This window comes from Macaca fascicularis, chromosome 6, assembly GCF_037993035.2.
Source record: "Macaca fascicularis isolate 582-1 chromosome 6, T2T-MFA8v1.1".
Lineage (NCBI taxonomy): Eukaryota > Metazoa > Chordata > Mammalia > Primates > Cercopithecidae > Macaca > Macaca fascicularis.
Window position 1 is genome coordinate 139,513,093 of NC_088380.1, and position 19,649 is coordinate 139,532,741.

At 42.2% G+C, this 19,649-nt stretch overlaps 2 protein-coding genes across 20 annotated transcripts in view; one reads left to right on the plus strand and one right to left on the minus strand.

Annotated features, from left to right (window-relative positions):
• Nucleotides 1–1,441: 1,441 nt before the first annotated feature.
• ZCCHC10 (zinc finger CCHC-type containing 10) overlaps nt 1,442–19,649 on the minus strand; it is a 31,551-nt gene continuing 13,343 nt past the window's right edge. For 6 of the 19 annotated variants that reach the window (XM_065546734.1, XM_065546728.1, XM_065546733.1 and 3 more), the window contains 4 exons: nt 16,987–17,108; nt 11,554–11,715; nt 4,602–4,643; nt 1,442–3,313 (listed from right to left, as the gene is read on the minus strand). In XM_065546734.1, coding sequence (XP_065402806.1) covers nt 3,046–3,313; nt 4,602–4,643; nt 11,554–11,715; nt 16,987–17,108 — 594 coding nt within the window. In that variant the 3' untranslated portion in view covers nt 1,442–3,045. Of the gene's footprint in view, nt 3,314–4,601; nt 4,672–11,553; nt 11,716–15,463; nt 15,587–16,986; nt 17,109–19,649 lie in introns of those variants that run through there. The other 13 variants (XM_015451368.3, XM_015451367.3, XM_015451366.3 and 10 more) reach the window with 6 other exon arrangements.
• On the plus strand, nt 8,519–8,767 carry LOC123574038 (cytochrome c oxidase subunit NDUFA4). Its single transcript, XM_045394228.2, has one exon. It carries the CDS (start codon nt 8,519–8,521, stop codon nt 8,765–8,767), a length of 249 nt encoding a protein of 82 aa, XP_045250163.1.

The following is a 19,649-nucleotide window of genomic DNA, read 5'->3' on the forward strand; positions in this document are numbered from 1 at the left end:
TTTTTTTAGAGTCTCACTGTCACCCATGCAGGAATGCAACAGCACGATCTCGGCTCACTGCAACCTCCACCTCCCAGGTTCATGCCATTCTCCTGCCTCAGCCTCCTGAATAGCTGGGACTACAGGTGTGTGCCACCACACCTGGCTAATTTTTTTGTATTTTTAGTAGAGACGGGGTTTTGCCATGTCGGTGAGACTGGTCTTGAACTACTGACCTCAAATGATCCAGCTGCCTCGGCCTCCCAAAGTGCTGGGATTCCAGGTGTGAATCACTGTGCCCGGCCAAACAAACCCAGATTGAGGGGTATTAGACAAAATAATTCTTTAAAAGTGACAAGGGCATGAAAGACAAGGTAACACTGAAATATTGAGACTGTAGTAAAAGTACAAGTATCTAAATGTATTTTCTGGGTAGTATTCTGGAATATAAAAAGGATATTAGTGGGAAAATGAGCAAAATATGAATAAAGTTTTCAGTTTAATAGTATTTTACTATGCTATAATAGGATGTCTTTAAAAGATAGTGTTTTACTAGATGTTAAATTTCTTGGTTCTGGCAACTGTGACATGGTTATGTAAGATGTTAACACTATGGGAAGCTAGATGAGGTTTATAAGGAAATTATACTATTTTTGCAACTTTTCTATAAATCTACAGTTCAAAATTTAAAAAGAATAAATATGGCTAAGAATATGAAACAGACTCTCTGCACTTTTTTCACTTCCAGTGTTAACTTATGGCTAATGCTGTATTTTCATTCTAGGGCAAAATTGCTATATTGTATAGTCTATTAATAACACAGTATGTGTGTGGAATGAAAACCTATGATCTAATGACTCCTTTTGATATGGATGTGGTTAAGTAACATACTCACTACATTTGCCAGAGACTCAACTTCCAGAGTCCTGCCTTCAGGCAGGACTAAAAATAAAACTCTTTAAAAGTTAGTCTCCACTTTGCCATTGATTCTGTTTTTTGTTTTTTCTCACTCTGTCACCCAGGCTGGAGTGCAGTGGCACACTCATGGCTCACTGCAGCCTCAACCTCCTGGGCTCAAACTATTCTCTTGCCACAGCCTCCTGAGTAGCTGGGACTATAGGGGCACATTACAATGCCCAGCTAATTTTTAAATTGTTTTGTAGAGACGCAGTCTTACTATGTTGCCTAGGCTGGTCTCACACTCCTGGACTCAAGTGATTCTCCCGTCTTGGCTTCCCAAAATGTTGGGATTAGAGGCGTGAGCCACTGTGACAAGCCTGATTCTGTGTTTTTGAGTGAAATGCTTGACTAGAAGAACTGAGTTCCTGCTCTCTCTACTTCTCCAGTCATACTTTTAACAGCCATAATAGTAAAACTCTAAAATTGGAATTTGTTCAAATGTCTTTACACCTCAAATGGAATAAGAACTGGCATTAAATAAAACAGTAAAGAGATAACAGAATTTTAAGCTTGTGAGCACAAATTGTGAGTTTTATTTAACTGCAAGTGATGCAACCTATGTAACACATTCTTTTCTCATCCGTGTTCTTTAACTGCTAATATTACCTTTACAGAGACAAACATTATAAAATGTACCTGATTGGTAATTTATTAACTCTATCTGTCAAGTGATAATATTCTGTAGGCAGCCTTTGAAATGATGTTTTGAGAATTTATTTACAACCATTGAACACAGATGGTTTTGTAAAACTGACAATTATAAGCTCCTTAAACTCACAACATACATATATTTTAATATTTAAATAGCCTGTTTTCTTCAAAAGTAATTTTCTACTGCTTTTTCATAAAAATATAAAAAAGACAACATTTATAGTTTTAAAAACCTATATTTAACCCAAATCAAATTTTTTCTACAAATGATACCTCTTTCCAAAAAGTTAAAAAGACATCACAGAATACTGTGATGTTAAACCAAAGACTCATAACAATAACAGCATTTTACTTTTAAGAAATATTGTGCAGTATTTCCTTTTTGACCTTTCATGCTAGATTTCAACTATGTATATCCTATGTAAACACACCAGATTAATCCTAGTCATTCATATATATGCAGTAGACTGTCATATATATGACCAGTTACCATACAAACTGTCATAACGTGTTTTCAAAAATAGCAAAGGCAATCTTTTATGAAAGCTTAAAAAAAGCTTTTAATAAAAGGTGACCAACACTGCCCTAATTTTCAGTAAAAATTACGTCTTCTTCCTACCTTTCCCCCTGCTTTGAATGGTACCTTTTATTGCATGTTAATACACAAAGATATTTCTAGCACTTCTACTTGAGTTAGCCTCTTACATGGCTGCTTTCTTTTCTGATACACTGACTTTTGTCAGAAGGCACCAATATTAGACTCCTAAGTAGTTTCAAATGTTTTGTCCCTTTTTAGGTTCCTCTAGAATAATTTTCCTCAGAAAAGGATAACTTGAAAAACTTAAGGAACCAGAAGAAAATGAATGATATAACACAGTAATTTGAAACTTATAGCATTCAAAAACTATAAATATATTAATAGACTCCTTGAACATACCACTTAGGACAAAAAGTCAGATAACTTTCTGAACATAAATGTAAAAATAGAGCACATTTATTAACGGTAGGAAAACTAAGCTTACAGTAACAACATATTATATCTTACATAACACACAGCCAAAAGCATTAGAAATTCACTGCCAGATGTCCTGATGTACCATCCTGAAAATATGTCTGATACATACCACCAACATATATAACAAAGTATGGCATTTATTTCACAGAGAGAAAAGATAGTTTCATCACACAAACAGATTTGCAGATTTCAGCTTTAAGTTCTAGAGATATATTTTAAAGATAAAAAAGAAAAACAAGATTCACCCTTCAAATAAAAAAGTCTCTCTCTATAAGCCATTATTAATACTCTTTATGCTCTTACAATGTAAAACATTGAGAAACTTTTGAATTCTAGAAATGTTCACCAGTTAACCTACTTGGCCTTAACATATTCTAAATTCCCTTTCAAGAATCACATTAATGTTTTCAGTCCATCGGTCCAATATGGATGGAGCAACTCTATTTCTTTTTCTTCTTCTTTGGTGGTTCATCGTCAGAGCTGCTATCTGTGCTGGTGCTGCTGCTACTGGAAGAACTGGAGTCTGAGTCTGAATCAGAGGAGGAGGAAGAGGTTGTGGAGGAGGCTGAGGATGAGGAACTAGAGGAGCTTTCATCAGTGTCACTGTCCTCTGAGGAGGAAGAGGTAGATGTTTCTTCACTCTCTGATGAAGAATCACTGGCAGAACTGTCACTGCTACTGCTACTGGAACTGGTTACACTCTTAGACCTATCAGACAATACACAGTTATATACATGGGAAGGTGACATGTAATAGAATGTTAAAAGTAATTTCATTTTTTTTTTCTTTTCAGGACGGAGTCTTGCTGTGTCACCCAGGCTGGAGTGCAGTGGCATAATCTCAGCTCACTGCAACCTCCGCCTCCCGGGTTCAAGAAATTCTCGTGCCTCAGAGCCTCCCGAGTAGCCAGGATTACAGGCGTGCACACCCACGCCCAGCTGAGTTTTGTATTTTTAGCAGAGATGGGGTTTCACCATGTTCATCATGTTGGCCAGGCTGGTCTCGAACTCCTGACCTCATGATCCGCCCGCCTCAGCCTCCCAAAGTGCTAGGATTACAGGCATGAGCCACCATGCCCGGCCAAAAGCAATTTCATATGATTCCGTTTATAAATATGCCTATATTCTGAAGCTTTGCTAGCATGTTATCCTTAGGTTTGATGTTTTGGAGATTGCCTAACTGCTGTAAACCACAGCTCCTCTCTCTACAAGGCATTGTTACTTCAGCAACTTAACTCTCTTGGATGGAATTCGAGATAAGCATATCTACTATATTATGTTTCAGAGGGAATAATGTTAGAATAAAGCTGCAGTATAACAATTGGGTCTATTTAAACCTCACGTAGCATAGCTGGTGACTGTTTCGTCATCTTTATTTTAACTACTTTGGACTAGATATGGCGGGCCAATAATTTCCTATCAGTCTATTAACACTTCCTATTCTAAGCCAAGGGACGACAATTATTTATTGTTTCCAGGTATAAGGACTCTAGAAAGTTGGAGTAAAAGGAGAAACAGAAGCAATGCATTTCCAGACAGGTTAAAAAAAGGAACTTATCGGAAAATAGGATGATTATTTAATTATAAATTGCAATAAGAGACTTCAGATCCAAATCTTATAGCTATTTTTTTGGAGACAAAATTTGCTCTGTCGCCCAGGCTGGAGTGCAATGGCATGATCTTGGCCCACTGCAACCTCCGCCTCCTGGGTTCAAGCAATTCTCCTGCCTCAGCCTCCTGAGTAGCTGGGATTACAGGCATGTGCCATGACACCCAGCTAATTTTGTATTTTCAGTAAAGACAGGGTTTCACCATGTTGGACAGGCTGGTCTCGAACTCCTGACCTCAGGTGATCCACCCACCTCAGCCTCCCAAAGTGCTGGGATTACAGGCATGAGCCACCGCGTCCAGCATAGCTATTATTTTAAAATCACCTTTCCCATCCCTCCAGTTAGTATTACATGTTATCTATAAAACACTACTAAAACCACACATACCTTTTTTTCTTGGCCTTTCTTTCCACATTGGTTTCTCCAATGCTGATAAACATGAGGGGGAAAAAAGCTCCTGTTAATAGAGTGATTATACACAGCTCAGACAAGCCCTTCTGCTATCCCCCAAACCATTTTACTCTGGAGAAACATTCTGTCTTTTTATCACATCTAGAGTACAGTATTTCTTATTATAAGCAAGTGGAAAGTCTGCTATTGTAGGATGTATATGGTACATGCAGTCAACTTAACCAGCATTTAAGCAAGATAACATATCTTAGCACCTGTATAAAAGTCGGGTAGGTTAGTAGTTAAGATGATTACTTTTTTTTAGTCTGAAACTGAGGCTGACATAGCTATATCACTACTTACTGAACAACAGAACAAAGCAAATAGCACAATAGCCGTAATTTGTAGTTTGAGTTCTCAGAATCATATAAATAGCTATTTCATAATTTTTCAAAATCAGCCCTTTAATTTAAAATATTTCTTTTTCTGTATGTCCCCCAACTGTTGAGTTATTTACTATTTTTTTTTTTTTTTTTTGAGATGAAGTCTTGTTCTGTTGTCCAGGCTGGTGCAGTGGCACGATGTTAACTCACTGCAACCTCCACCGGGTTCAAGCAATTCTTCTGCCTCAGCCTCCTGAGTAGCTGGGACTGCAGGTGTATGCCACCAAGCCCGGCTAATTTTTATATTTTTAGTAGAGATGGAGTTTCACCATACTGGCCAGGCTAGTCTCAAACTCCTGACCTTACGATCCGCCCACCTTGGCCTCCCAAAGTCCTGGGATTACAGGTGTGAGCCACCCTGTCTGGCCGAGTTATTTACTTTTTTTTTTTTGAGATGGAGTCTCACTGTCGCCCAGGCTGGAGTGCAGTGGCGCAATCTCGGCTCACTGCAAGCTCTGCCACCAGCGTTCACACCATTCTCCTGCCTCAGTCTCCTGAGTAGCTGGGACTACAGGCGCCCGCCACCACACCCGGCTAATTTTTTGTATTTTTAGTAGAGACAGGGTTTCACTGTGTTAGGATGGTCTCGATTTCCTGACCTTGTGATCCGCCCGCCTCGGCCTCCCAAAGTGCTGGGATTACATGCGTGAGCCACTGCGCCCGGCCGATTTACTCTTTAAAGACCAGAAATTTGGCCAGGTGCGGTGGCTCAACCTGTAATCCCAGCACTTTGGGAGGCCGAGGTGGGTGGATCACAAGCTCAGGAGATCGAGACCATTCTGGCTAACATGGTGAAACCCCACCTCTACTAAAAATACAAAAAACTAGCCGGGCGTGGTCACGGGCGCCTGTAGTCCCAGCTACTAGGAGGCTGAGGCGGGAGAATGGCGTGAACCCGGGAGGCGGAGCTTGCAGTGAGCCGAGATCGCGCCACTGCACTCCAGCCTGGGCGACACAGCAAGACTCCGTCTCAAAAAAAAAAAAAAAAAAAAAAAAAAAGACCAGAAATTTAATACTTCAAAACTATGTTCACTCACATTATTTATGAAGAATAAAGTCTGGTAAATCTGAACGAAAGGGACAAATGGCTTGCTGCTACTATTCTGTCAGACAACATGCATACTAAATCAGGTTTTTAAATTACAGAATTAGGCCAGGTGCAGTGGCTCACACCTATAATCCCAGCACTCTGGGAGGATGAGGCGGGCAGATCATTTGACGTCAGGAGTTTGAGACCAGCCTGGCCAACATGGTGAAACTCTGTTTCTACTAAAAAAATACAAAAATTAGCCAGGCTTGGTGGTGCACGCCTGTACTCCCAGCTACCCAGGAGACTGAGGAAGGAGAATCTCTTGAACCTGGGAGGCGGAGGTTGCAGTGAGCCAAGATCGCACCATTGCACTCCAGCTTGGGTGACAGAGCAAGACTCTGTCTCAAAATAAAAACAACAACAACAACAACAAGAAAAAACAGAATTAATTCTATCACCACTGTCCTGAAAATTTAACTTTTTTTTTTTTTTCTTTTTGAGACAGGGTCTCACTGTTACCCAGGCTGGAGTGCAGTGGCACGATCTTGGCTTATTGCAACCTCTGCCTCCCAGGCTCAAGCAATCCTCTCACGTCAACCTCCGGAGTAGCTGGGCATACAAGCATGCACCACCAAGCCTAACTAAATTTTGTGTTTTTTGTAGAGACGAGGTTTTACCATGTTGCCCAGGCTGGTCTTGAACTCCTAAGCTCAAGCAATCTGCTCACCTCAGCCCCCCAAAGTGTTGGGATTACAAGTGTGAGCCACCACACATGGCCAATGTTTTTATCTTCTGGCCTTCTCTATATTTCCTAGATAATGCTTCCATCCTTATTTCCTGAGTCTCCAAACATAAACATGTATTTATGTAAAGTTTTTTACACAATGGAATTACTTACTGAATTGTCATTTTGGGAGTAAAATAAGAGGGTGAAGTATACTTACTAAATTATAACTGAATCAAAACTCAGCAATCTTTTTTTTTTTTTTTGAGAATGGAATCTCCCTCTGTTGCCCAGGCTGGAGTGCAGTGGCGTGATCTTGGCTCACTGCAAGCTCCACCTCCCGGGTTCACGCCATTCTCCTGCCTCAGCCTCCTGAGTAGCTGGGACCACAGGAGCCTGCCACCATGCCCAGCTAATTTTTTTGTATTTTTAGTAGAGATGGGGTTTCACCGTGTTAGCCAGGATGGTCTCGAGCTCCTGATCTTGTGATTCACCTGCCTCGGCCTCCCAAAGTGCTGGGATTGCAGGTGTCAGCCACGGTGCCCGGCCAGCAGTCTTTTGTTTAACAAAGCCAGATTTATGTAATTATATACGTTTTAGACCAAAATACTTGTGAGATACAATTAGAAAAACATAAATGTCAAAATAAAATTTTATTTATTTATTTTTTGTAGAGGTGGGTCTTGCTATGTTGCCCAGGCTGGTCTCAAACTCCTGTCCTCAAGTGATCCTCCCACCTTAGCTTCCCAACGTGCTGGGATTATAGGTGTGTGCCTAAACTAGAATGAAAATTTTCATAACCCGTATTTCATTCTTTAGGACAGGGGTTTTCAAACATTTTTTTTGCTTACATTCCTAATAAAATAATTTCTGGAAAATTTGTACTAGCAATTCTAAGTTTCAGTATTTGCAAAGGGCATGTTATATAAATATTATAAAAAGTTCTACAATAATTTAATACCTATTATTCACATAAGAACATGTGAACATGTTTAACAGTTGATACTTTTTTTTTTTTTTGAGGCAGAGTCTCGTTCTGTCGCCCAGGTGGGAGTGCTGTTGCGTGATCTCGGCTCACTTCAACCTCCTCCACCTCCCAGGTTCAAGCAATTCTCCTGTCTCAGACTCCTGAGTAGCTGGGATTACAGGTGCCCGCCACCATGCCTGGCTAATTTTTGTACTTTTAGTAGAGATGGGGTTTCACTATGTTGGCCAGGCTGGTATTGAACTCTTGACCTCAGGCGATCCACCCACCTTGGCCTCCCAAAGTGTTGGGATTATAGGCGTAAGCCATCACACCCAGCCTTTTTTTTTTTTTTTTTTTTTTTTGAGACAGAGTCTTGATCTGCCGCCCAGGCTGGAGTGCAGTGGTGTGATCTTGGCTCACTGCAAGCTCCGCCTCCCGGGTTCACGCCATTCTCCTGCCTCAGCCTCCCGAGTAGCTGGGACTACAGGCGCCCGCCACCTCGCCCGGCTAGTTTTTTTGTATTTTTTAGTAGAGAAGGGGTTTCACTGTGTCAGCCAGGATGGTCTCGATCTCCTGACCTCGTGATCCGCCCGTCTCGGCCTCCCAAAGTGCTGGGATTACAGGCTTGAGCCACCGCGCCCGGCCACCCAGCCTTTTTTTAAGGAACAGGGTCTTGGCGATACTACTTAGTTCAGGGCCTGGTGGCTAGGCTGGCTCTCTCCTTTCCTGGCGGAGGCTTCTGCCGCAAACATGCTCCGCCCGATCACCGGTCAGGCCAAGAAGCATGCGAAGCTGATCCCCCTCTTTGTATTTATTGGAACTGGAGGTACTGGAGCAGCACTGTTTCTCTTGCATCTGGCATTGTTCAATCCAGATGTTTGTTGGGACAGAAAGAATAACCCAGAGCCCTGGAACAAACTAGGTCCCAACGATCAATACAAGTTCTACTCAGTGAATGTGGATTACAGCAAATTAAAGAAAGAAGGTACAGATTTCTAAATGAAATGTTTCACTATAAAGCTGCTTTAGAATGAAGGTCTTCCAGAAGCCATCTGCCCAATTTTCCACTTAACCAGGAAATATTTCTCCTCTAAATGCATAAAATCATGTTGATGTAATCTACTGGAGATTACACTGATTAATAAATAACTGAAAGTTGAAAAAAAAAAAAAGAAACAGGGTCTTGCTATGTTGCCTAGACTGGTCTTAAGACTCCTGGCCTCAAGTGATCCTCTTATCTTGGCCTCCCAAAGTGCTGGGATTACAGGCATGAGCCACAGCATCTGGTTGATAGTATAAAGTTTAATAATTATTACATTAAAACAAATTTATTGGTAATGTATATACACATATGTGTATGTGTGTGTGTGTGTGTATGTGTATATATATATATTTTTTTTCTTGGTGAGATAGAGTCTTGCTGTATCACCCAGGCTGGAGTGCAGTGGTGTGATTTCAGCTCCCTGCAACTTCTGCCTCCTGGGTTCAAGTAAGCCTCCTGCCTCAGCCTCCCAAGTAGCTGCAATTACAGGGTGCACCACCGCACCCAGCTAATTTTTGTATTTTTAGTAGAGGCAGGGGTTTGCCATGTTGGCCAGGATGGTCTCGAACTCCTGACCTCGAGTGATCCACCCACCTCGGCCTCCCATAGTGCTGGAATTACAGGCATGAGCCACTGTGACCAGTCCGGAAATGCATTTCTTAATGACAGATTTTTTTCTAGTTTATGTATCTATAAATAAATATTTCTTCATAGTAGAATGTGACCAGGTTTGGCATCAATTAAATTCCTATTTTTAAATTTTATTTTTTCAATAGAGATGGCTCCTGGGGAATTAATTCTTATTATTTATTTTTTTTTGAGATGGAGTTTTGCTCTTGTTGCCCAGGCTGGAGTGCAATGGTGCAATCTCGGCTCACCACAACCTCTGCCTCCCGGGTTCAAGCAGTTCTCCTGCCTCAGTCTCCCAAGCAGCTGGGATTATGGGCATGCACCACCAACGCCTGGATAATTTTGTATTTTTAGTAGATACGGCGTTTCTCCATGTTGGTCTCAGGTTGGTCTCGAACTCCCAACCTCAGGTGATCCGCCCGCCTCAGCCTACCAAAGTGCTGGGATTATAGGCATGAGCCACCATGCCCAGCTTAATTCATGTGCCTGTACTCCCAGCTACTCTGGAGGCTGAGGCAAAATCACTTGAACCTGGGAGGCAGAGGTTGAAGTGAGCTGAGATCGCACCACTGCACTCCAGCCTGGGTGACACAGTGAGACTCTGACTCAAAAAAAAAATTTTACTCTCAAAAATTATGGCCAGCTGGGCACGGTGGCTCACCTCTATAATCTTAGCACTTTGGGAGGCTGAGGTGGGTAGACTGCTTGAGCTCAGGAGTTTGAGACCACCCGGGCAACACGGCAAAATCCCATCTCTACCAAAAATACAAAAAATTAGCCAGGCGTGGTGGTGGGCACCTGAAGTCTCAGCTACTTGGGAGGCTGAGGTGGGAGAATTACTTGAACCCAGGAGGTGGAGGTTGCAGTGAGATGAGACTGCACTCCAGCCTGGGTGGCATAGTGAGACCCTGTCTCAAAACAAACAAACGAACAAACAAACAAAACTATTATGACCATTCACTTTCTCAGCACAAACGTCACCATTCTGAAAAACCGTCTAGGTTTTCATACGTGAGGACAATACACTAAGGTATGTTAGAGATGGGTGAGAGGTATACCTTTCTTTTATGAGATTAGAAAAGCATCGTTAGAAAAGGGGAAGTAGAAAAGGAGACCAGTAGGCAAGTCCTCATCCAGATTTGTTTTAGGAAGAATTGTATATGAATGTTGATAATCTAGAAATTGGTTATCTGTTCCTGCATAACTCTTGAAGAACTTTCATGTCCACAAATTGGAAGACTGCTGCCTTGAAAGTCTAAATACTTAAGACACTATTCTACAGCTAACAGCCCTTACGAAGATGCTGCTTTTTTTTTTTTTTTTTTTTGAGACAGAGTCTCGCTCTGTCGCCCAGTCAGGAATGCAGTGGCACGATCTCAGCTCACCAAAACCTCCACCGCCCAGGTTCAAGTGATTCTCTTGCCTTAGCCTCCTGAATAGCTGGGATTACAGGTACCTGCCACCATGCCTGGCTAATTTTTGTATTTTTAGTAGAGATAGGATTTCACCATGTTGGATGGTCTCAAACTACTGGACTCATGTGATCTGCCCGCCTCAGCCTCCCAAAGTGTTGGGATTACAGGTGTGAGCCATTGTGCCCAGCCAATTCTTCTTTTTATAAACATAAATCATAGCATATTATATATTCTGTTCTCTACCTTATTTAATATACCTGATACTTCTTGGATAGCTTTCCATGTCAGTTCATATAATCAATCTCTTAATTCAATTGTCATTTCATTGACAGTTGAGGCAATAAAGCAAAATGACTAAGACCATGAATCTGGGGGACAGGCTGCATGCTTTAACACACTTTTTCTTCTTACTAGCTGTATGACAATGAGTAAGTTATTCAAATCTCCTTGCTTTAGTTTCTTCATATGTAAAATGAAGACAATAATACTACCCACCTTAATAGTGTAGATATCAGGTTTAAATAAACTAATACTTATAAAGACCCTAGAATAGTGCTTGGCACATAGTAAGCATCCATTAAACATCACTAACATTATAATTAAAATCTGGAGAACCACCATTAAACATTTGGTCCTTTAATAAAGTCTATAAATACACATTAAAAAAATATTCCTTTGTATACCACATGTAAACCTACCTTTGCTGTAATAATAATCTGTTTTCTTTTTCTTTTAAAGCTTTCTTTAGTTCTGCTGTCCTTGAGGGCCTGTGTAGGTATTTTCTTTTTCCTGTGCATTCGTAAGTCCAATGTCCAAATTCCAAGCATTTCTGACATCTTACATGTTGCTTATTTGCTTCACTACAGAACAAAAAGTAGAATACAAGCCTTAAAATTCTATCTTGTGACTTTCACACTGAGAACTATAAAAAATATGAAGAATAAAATTATGTTTACTCTTATGGTCCAATTCACAAAAATAAACATTTTATTCTTTGTATTATGTGAGACTGAATACAAGTCTAATAAGTATAATTATATGGTTTGGCTGTGTCCCTATCCAAATCTCATATTGAATTCCCACATGTTGTGGAAGAAACCTGGTGGGAGGTAACTTAATCATAGGGGCAAGTCTTTCCTGTGCTGTTCTCGTGATAGTGAATAAATCTCACAAGATGTGATGGTTTTAAAAATAGGAGTTTCCGGCCAGGCACGGTGGCTCATGCCTGTAATCCCAGCACTTTGGGAGGCTGAGGCAGGCGGATCACAAGGTCAGGAGATGGAGACCATCCTGGCTAACACAGTGAAATCCCATCTCTACTAAAAATACAAAAAATTAGCTGGGCGTGGTGGTGGGCGCCTGTAGTCCCAGTTACTGGGGAGGCTGAGGCAGGAGAATGGCATGAACCCGGGAGACGGAACTTGCAGTGAGCCAAGATCGTGCCACTGCACTCCAGCCTGGGTGACAGAGTGAGACTCCATCTCAAAAAAAAAGAAAAAAAAAAAGAATCAGAAAATCAGGCCAGGCGCAGTGGCTCATCCCAGCACTTTGGGAGGCCGAGGTGGGTGGATCACGAGGTCAGGAGTTCGAGACCAGTCTGGCCAATGTGGTGAAACCCCGTCTCTACTAAAAATACAAAAATTAGCTGGGCGTGGTGGCGGGCACCTGTAATCCCAGCTACATGGGAGGCTAAGGCAGGAAAATCATTTGAACCTGGGAGATGGAGGTTACAGTGAGCCTCGATTGCGCCATTGCACTCCAGCCCGGGCAACAGGGTGAGACTCCCATCTAAAAAAAAAAAAAAAATCAGCAAATCAACAAGGGGATAAAGAATAATCAACCTGACCAGCTGAAGTGGCTCACGTCTGTAATCCCAGCATTCTGGGAGGCCACAGGTGGAAGGATTGCTTAAGGCCAGGAATTTGAGACCAGCCAGGCAGGACAACACAGCAAGACTCTATCTCTACCACAAATTTTGGAAAATTAGCCCAGGCCAGGCCCGGTGGTTCACGCTTGTAATCCCAGCACTTTGGGAGGCCAAGGCAGGCAGATAATTTGAGCTCAGAAGTTTGAGACTAGCCTGGGCAACATGGTAAAACCCTGTCTCTACAAAAACTACAAAAATTAGCCAGGTGTGGTGGCAAACACCTCTAGTCCCAGCTACTTGGGAAGCTGAGAGAGGAGGCGCAATCGAGCCCAGGAGTTCAAGGCTACAGTAAGCTATCATTGCGCCACTGCACTTCAACCTGGGTGACAGAGGGAGATTCTCTTTTTTTTTTTTTTTTTTAAAAGATGGAGTCTCACTCTGTTGCCCAGGCCGGAGTGCAGTGGCACGATATTGGCTCACCACAACTCTGCCTCCCAGGTTCAAGCGATTCTCCCACCTCAGCCTCCCAAATAGTTGAGACTACAGGCATGCACTATCATGCCCGGCTAATTTTTGTATTTTTTGTAGACGTGGGGTTTTGCCACGTTGGCCAGGCTGGTCTCAAACTCCTGGCCTCAAGTGATCCACCTACTTCGGCCTCCCAAAGTGCTGGGATTACAGGCATGAGCCACTGTGCCCTGCCTGATTCTGTCTCTTAAAAAAAAAAAAAAAAAATGGCCAGGCACGGTGGCTTATTCTCGTAATCCCAGCACTTTGTGGGGCTGAGGCAGGCGGATTGCTTGAGGTCAGAAATTCGAGACCAGCGTGGCCAACATGGTGAAACCCGTCTTTACTAACACAAAAATTGCCAGGCTTGGTGGCGCACACCTGTAATCTCAGCTACTCAGGAAGCCGAGGCAGGAGAATCGTTTGAACCTAGAAGGCAGACGTTCCAGTGAGCCGAGATCACGCCACTGCACTCTGGCCTGGGCGCCAGAGTGAGGCTCTGTCTCAAAAAAAAAAAAAAATAAATAAAACAAGATATGGAACAAGACAGAAATCCAGAGTTCAGTCAACAACTATGCTGGGTGTGTCTGTCCATCACAAGAGAGTAAGTATCACATATTACAAGCTAAGGAGACAAACTCTGCGTCAGAGTTAAGACGAAGGGCTATACCCTATGAATAAACCCAAGTTTTTACAAACTTCAGCCAACTTCTAGTTACCTAGAAGACTGAGAAAAATCCAGTCCCTGAAATTGGACTGATACAGCCAAGGAAGAAAAAGAAATAAAAGAACTGAAAAGGAAAAAACCTGTCATTTCTTATCGATTACGCATTAGGTACACTGTAAATCCTAATGAATCTACAGATAAAATATTTTGAAATAATTAGAATTAAGTGAGTTTAGCAAGGTTTTACATTTGGGTCCGCAATTTTTTTTTTTTTTTTTTTTGGAGACAAAGTCTTGCTCTGTCGCCCAGGCTGGAGTGCAGTGGCGCGATCTCGGCTTACTGCAACCTCTGCCTCCCAGGTTAAAGCAATTCTCCTGCGTCAGCTTCCGGAGTAGCTGGAACTACAGGCACACACCACCACGCACAGCTAATTTTTTGTATTTTAGTAGAGATGGGGTTTCACCATGTTATCCTGGCTGGTCTCAATCTCCTGGGCTCAGGCAATCCACCCGCCTCAGTCTCCCAAAGTGCTAGCATTACAGGTGTGAGCCACCACGCCCGGTACAGGTCAGCAAATTTTTCTGTAAAGGGTCAGGTAGTAAATATTACAGTCTTTGTGGAACAAGAGGCAAAACTGTGGATGTTATATAGGTACTCATGTAACATGAGAGAAAACAAATTTCCATATTTTGTGGACAAAATGGAGGCTCATACATAAACAACATTCTTAGCTTATGAGCCTCCAAAAACAGGTAGCAGGCAGGATTCAGTGACCATGGTTTGTGGAACCTTATATTAGCTATAGAGGCACCATATAAAGATGAATTGAGTTTCTATACAACAAAAACAGTTTTTGTATTTAGTTTGTAGAGATGAGGTCTCCTTATGTTGCCCAGGCTAGTTTCAAATTCCTGAGCTCAAGTGATCCTCGCACCTTGGCCTCCTAAAGTGCTGGGATTACAGGCGTGAATCACTGCACCAAGCCACAAAAACAGTTTAAAAGGAACTTTGTTTTTTTGTTTTTTTTTTTTTTTGAGATGGAGTTTTGCTCTTGTTGTCCAGGCTGGAGTACAATGGCGCGATCTCAGCTCACTGCAACAGCTACCTCCTGGATTCAAGTGATTCTCCAGCCTTAGCCTCCCCAGTAGCTGGGATTACAGGTGCCTGCCACCATACCCAGCTAATTTTTTTTGTATTTTTAGTAGATGCGGGGTTTCACTATGTTGGTCAGGCTGGTCTCGAACTCCTGACCTCAGGTGATCCACCCACCTTGGCCTTCCAAAGTATTGGGATTACAGGTGTGAGCCACCGCACCTGGCTAAAAGGAATCTTTTAATTTAAAAGAAAATTTTTTTTTTTTTTAAGAGAAGAGGTCTCACTAAGTTGCCAAGGCTGGTCATGAACTCCTGGGCTCAAGCAATCCTCCTGCTTTGGCCTCCCAGATTACAGACATGAGCCACTGCATAAGTGAACATTTTAAAAAGATAATATTTATAATAATACTAGAAACTACCAAATACCTAGAAAACAGAGAAAAGAAGTGTGAGACTTTTAGGCAAAAACAAACCTTAGACCAGGCATGGTGGCTCATGCCTGTAATCCCAACACTTTGGGAGGCCAAGGCAGGTGGATCACAAAGTCAGGAGTTCAGGACCATCCTGGCCAAGATGATGAAACCCCATCTCTAATAAAAATACAAAAAAATTAGCTGGGCGCAGTGGCAGACACCTGTAATCCTCGCTACTCAGGAGGCTAAGGCAGGAGAATTGCTTGAACCAAGACCAGGGCAGTAGAGGATGCAGTGAGCCAAGATCACACCACTGCACTCCAGCCTGGGCAGTAGAGTGAGACTCCATCTAAAAACAAAAACAAACAAACAAAAAAACAAAAACCCTGACTGAGATAAATTAAATACCAATATAAGTAGCTAAACAAATAGAGGGATATACCATGTTCATAGACTGGAAGGTTCAATATTATAAAATGTCAATTCTCTCCAAATTCCTGTATAGATTCAAAGCAATTCCAATAAAAATCCCAAAAGTTTCTTTGGGTGCAGAACTTAACAAGCTCATTATAAAATGTGTACACAGCCAGGCTCGATGGCTCTCTCCTGTAACCCCAGCACTCTGGGAGGCCAAGGTAGGCAGATCACTTGAGGTCAGAAGTTCGAGACCAGCATGGGTAACACGGTGAAAGCCCATCTCCACCAAAAAGAAATTTTTTTTTAATTATCTGGGCATAGTGGCATGCACCTGTAGTCCCCAACTACCTGGGAGGTCAAGGTAGGCAATCACTTGAGGTCAGAAGTTCGAGACCAGCGTGGGTAACATGGTGAAAGCCCATTTCCACCAAAAAAAATTTTTTTAAATTATCTGGGCATGGTGGCATGCACCTGTAGTCCCCAACTACCTGGGAGGCTGAGGCAGGAGAATTGCTTGAACCTGGCAGGCAGAGGTTTCAGTGAACCAAGATCGTGCCACTGCACCCCAGCCTGAGCGACAGAGAGGATCCATCTCAAAAAAAAAAAAAAAAAAAAAAGTGGGCCAGGCTCGGTGGCTCACTCCTGTAATCCCAGCACCTTGGGGGGTCGAGGCAGGCAAATCACCTGAGGCCAGGAGTTCAAGACCAGCCTGGCCAACATGGTGAAACCTCACCTCTACTAAAAATATAAAAATTAGCCGGGTGTGGTGGTGTATGCCTGTAATCCCAGCTACTTGGGAGGCTGAGGCAGGATAATTTCTTGAACTTGGGAGGCAGAGGTTGCAGTGAGCCAAGATCATACCACTGCACTCCAGCCTGGGCAACAGACTGAGACTCCATCTCAAAAAAAAAAAGTGTACAGAAATTCAAAAGGCTAGTAACAGACAAAATATAACAGAAAAACAAGATGAAGTAGAATATGAAAAGACAGTACAAAAATGGGACTAGGGGCCAATCACAGTGGCTCATGCCTGTAATCCTAGCACTTTGGGAGGCCAAGGCGGGTGGATCACTTGAGGTCGGAAGCCCAAGACCAGCCTGGCCAACATGGTGAAACCTCGTTTCTACTAAAAATACAAAAAATTAGCTGGGCATGGCAACACACACCTGTGGTCCCAGCTACTTGCGAGGCTGAGGCAGGAGAATTGCTTGAGCCTGAGAGGCGGAGACTGCAGTGAGCCAAGACAGCGCCGCTGCACTCCAGCCTGGGCGACAGAATGAGGCTCCATCTCAAAAACAAAAAACAAAAAACAAAAAAATTTTAAAAAAGGGACTAGGAAACACAAATGAACAATAAACATATGAAAAAGTATTCATTAGTAATCAAAGAAAAGCAAATTAAAACCCCAACACCACTACACCCCTCCCAGAAAGACTAAAAATAAAAACTAGTAATAGCAAATGTTAGCAAAGATATGTAGCAAAAGAGGCCAGGCGTGGTGGCTCACATGTGTAATCCCAGCACTTTGGAAGGCTGAGGCAGGCAGATCACAAGGTCAGTAGTTCGAGACCAGCCTGGACAACATAGTGAAACCCCATCTCTACTAAAAATACAAAAATTAGCTGGGCATGGTGGTGCGCACCTGTAGTACCAGCTACTAGGAGGGCTGAGGCAGGAGACTCGCTTGAACCCAGGTGGTGGACACTGTGGTCAGACAAGTTTGCGCCACTGCATTCCAGCCTGGGCAACAAAGCAAGACTCCGTCTCAAACAGAAAAAAAAAAAAAAAGTTATGTAGGAAAAGAAACATCCATCCACTGTTGATAAGAATACAAATTGGTACAACTATTTTGGAAAAAAAAAAAAACCTCAAAAACAACCATTTACTATATTTGAAAAGATATGCTTACTCTATGGCTCAGCAATTCTACTTGCATGCAATAGAAATCCACGCGCAAGTATACCAAAAAATATTTACAATATTGCTTTTCCTTTATGTATTATAGCTTTTAAAAATTTTCAGTCACAACCTTACAGAAAAGTTCTAACTCTGTTTCAAATAATTATTTTTCCTGAATCATTTGTAAGTTGCCCACTTGATTCCTCATCAACCCAAAATATTTTACTGCATATTTTCTGTAAACTAGAAACTTCTCCTATATATCAATCAAAATCAAGAAATTAATATTGATACATTCCTACTATTTACTCTTTAGACCACATTTAAGTTTCATCAAATGTCTTAACGTCCCGTATAGCAAATTCAGTTTAGCGCCAGAGTTGCACTTGTCACATTTCTTTAGTCTCCTTCAGTAGGAAGAGTTCCTCCGTCACGTCTTGCTTTCATGATCTTGACACTTTTTTGAAAATTACAAGCCAGGTATCTTTGCAGTGTGCTTTAATTTGAGTCGGAAAATTTGCTTCCAAGCCCACTCATGTGGCTATTTGCAGAAGGCGTTAGTTTCTTGCCATGTTGGCCTTTCCACAGTGCTGCTTACAACACAGCTTTGCCCAGAGTGAATGACCAAGACCATCACTTTTGCTGTATTCTACTGATCACACAGACCAACCATGGTATAATGCGTGATTACACAAGGGTGTACCAGGAGACAGAGATCATCATAGTCCATCTTGGAGGCTGGCTATCACATCTGATATCTCTGAGTATCTTTGGCAGGAATAAAATAGAAGTGATGCTGTGTACTTCTCATTGTATCCTAGCAGGTTACCATAAGACTTAAATTTGTCTTATTACTGATGACGTTCACTTTGATCCCTTGGTTAAGGAGTATCTACCAGACTTCGCCATTGTGAGGTTTTTTTGTTTTTTGTTTTGGTTTTTTTTGAGACTAAGTCTTGCTCTGGCACCCAGGCTGGAGTGCAGTGGCATGATCTCAGCTCACTGCAGCCTCTGCCTCCCGGGTTCCAGAGATTCTCCTGCCTCAGCCTACTGAGTAGCTGGGATTACAGGCGCGCATCACCACACCCAGCTAATTTCTGTATTTTCAGTAGAGACAGGGTTTCACCATGTTGACCAGGCTGGTCTCGAACTCCTGACCTCAAGTGATCTGGCTGACTTGGCCTCCCAAAGTGCTGGGATTACAGGCAGAAGCCACAGCGTTTGGCCTGTAAACTTACTTTTCATCCTTTTGTAATTGTGGCAGTTTTAAAATATGTCCACAAATTTTGTGGAATTGTAATTCCCCTCTCCTTGGGTGTGGCTTGGACTTCACAACTTGCTTCCAACTAACAGAATGAAGCAAGGTGAGGGAGTGTGACTTTGAAGACTAGGTCAAGCAGCTGTCATGTTATCAAGATAGTCAAGCAGCCGCCACAATGACCTATGTGGCAAGGAACCTCACCCTTCTGTCAATAGCCATGTAAGTGAACCATCTGGGAAGCAGATTCCTAGTTCTGGTCAAGCCTTCAGATAACTGCTGCCCCTACCAACATCCTGATCACAACCACATGGGACAGCCTGAGTCAGAACCACTCACCTAGGTCACTCCTCAATTCCTGACCCAGGGAAATTATGCATTAATATTTATTGTTATAAGCCACTAAATTTTAGAAGTAATCTGTTACACAGTAATTGGTAACTAATACAGTAATTATTTTGTGGGCTAATACTTGAAAGTCCATAAATATCCTACTCCTCATTAAATATTTAGTTCCTTTATTCATGAGTATGGATTAATGTTTTTCAATTTTATTCAATGGGTTATAATCCATCACCATCTTTTAGTCTGAGGCTCAAATTGTCACAGTTTTGGTCAGTGGGAGCCCCTTCAAGCTGGATTCTGTGTTCTTTTGACACGGCTCCTTTATTA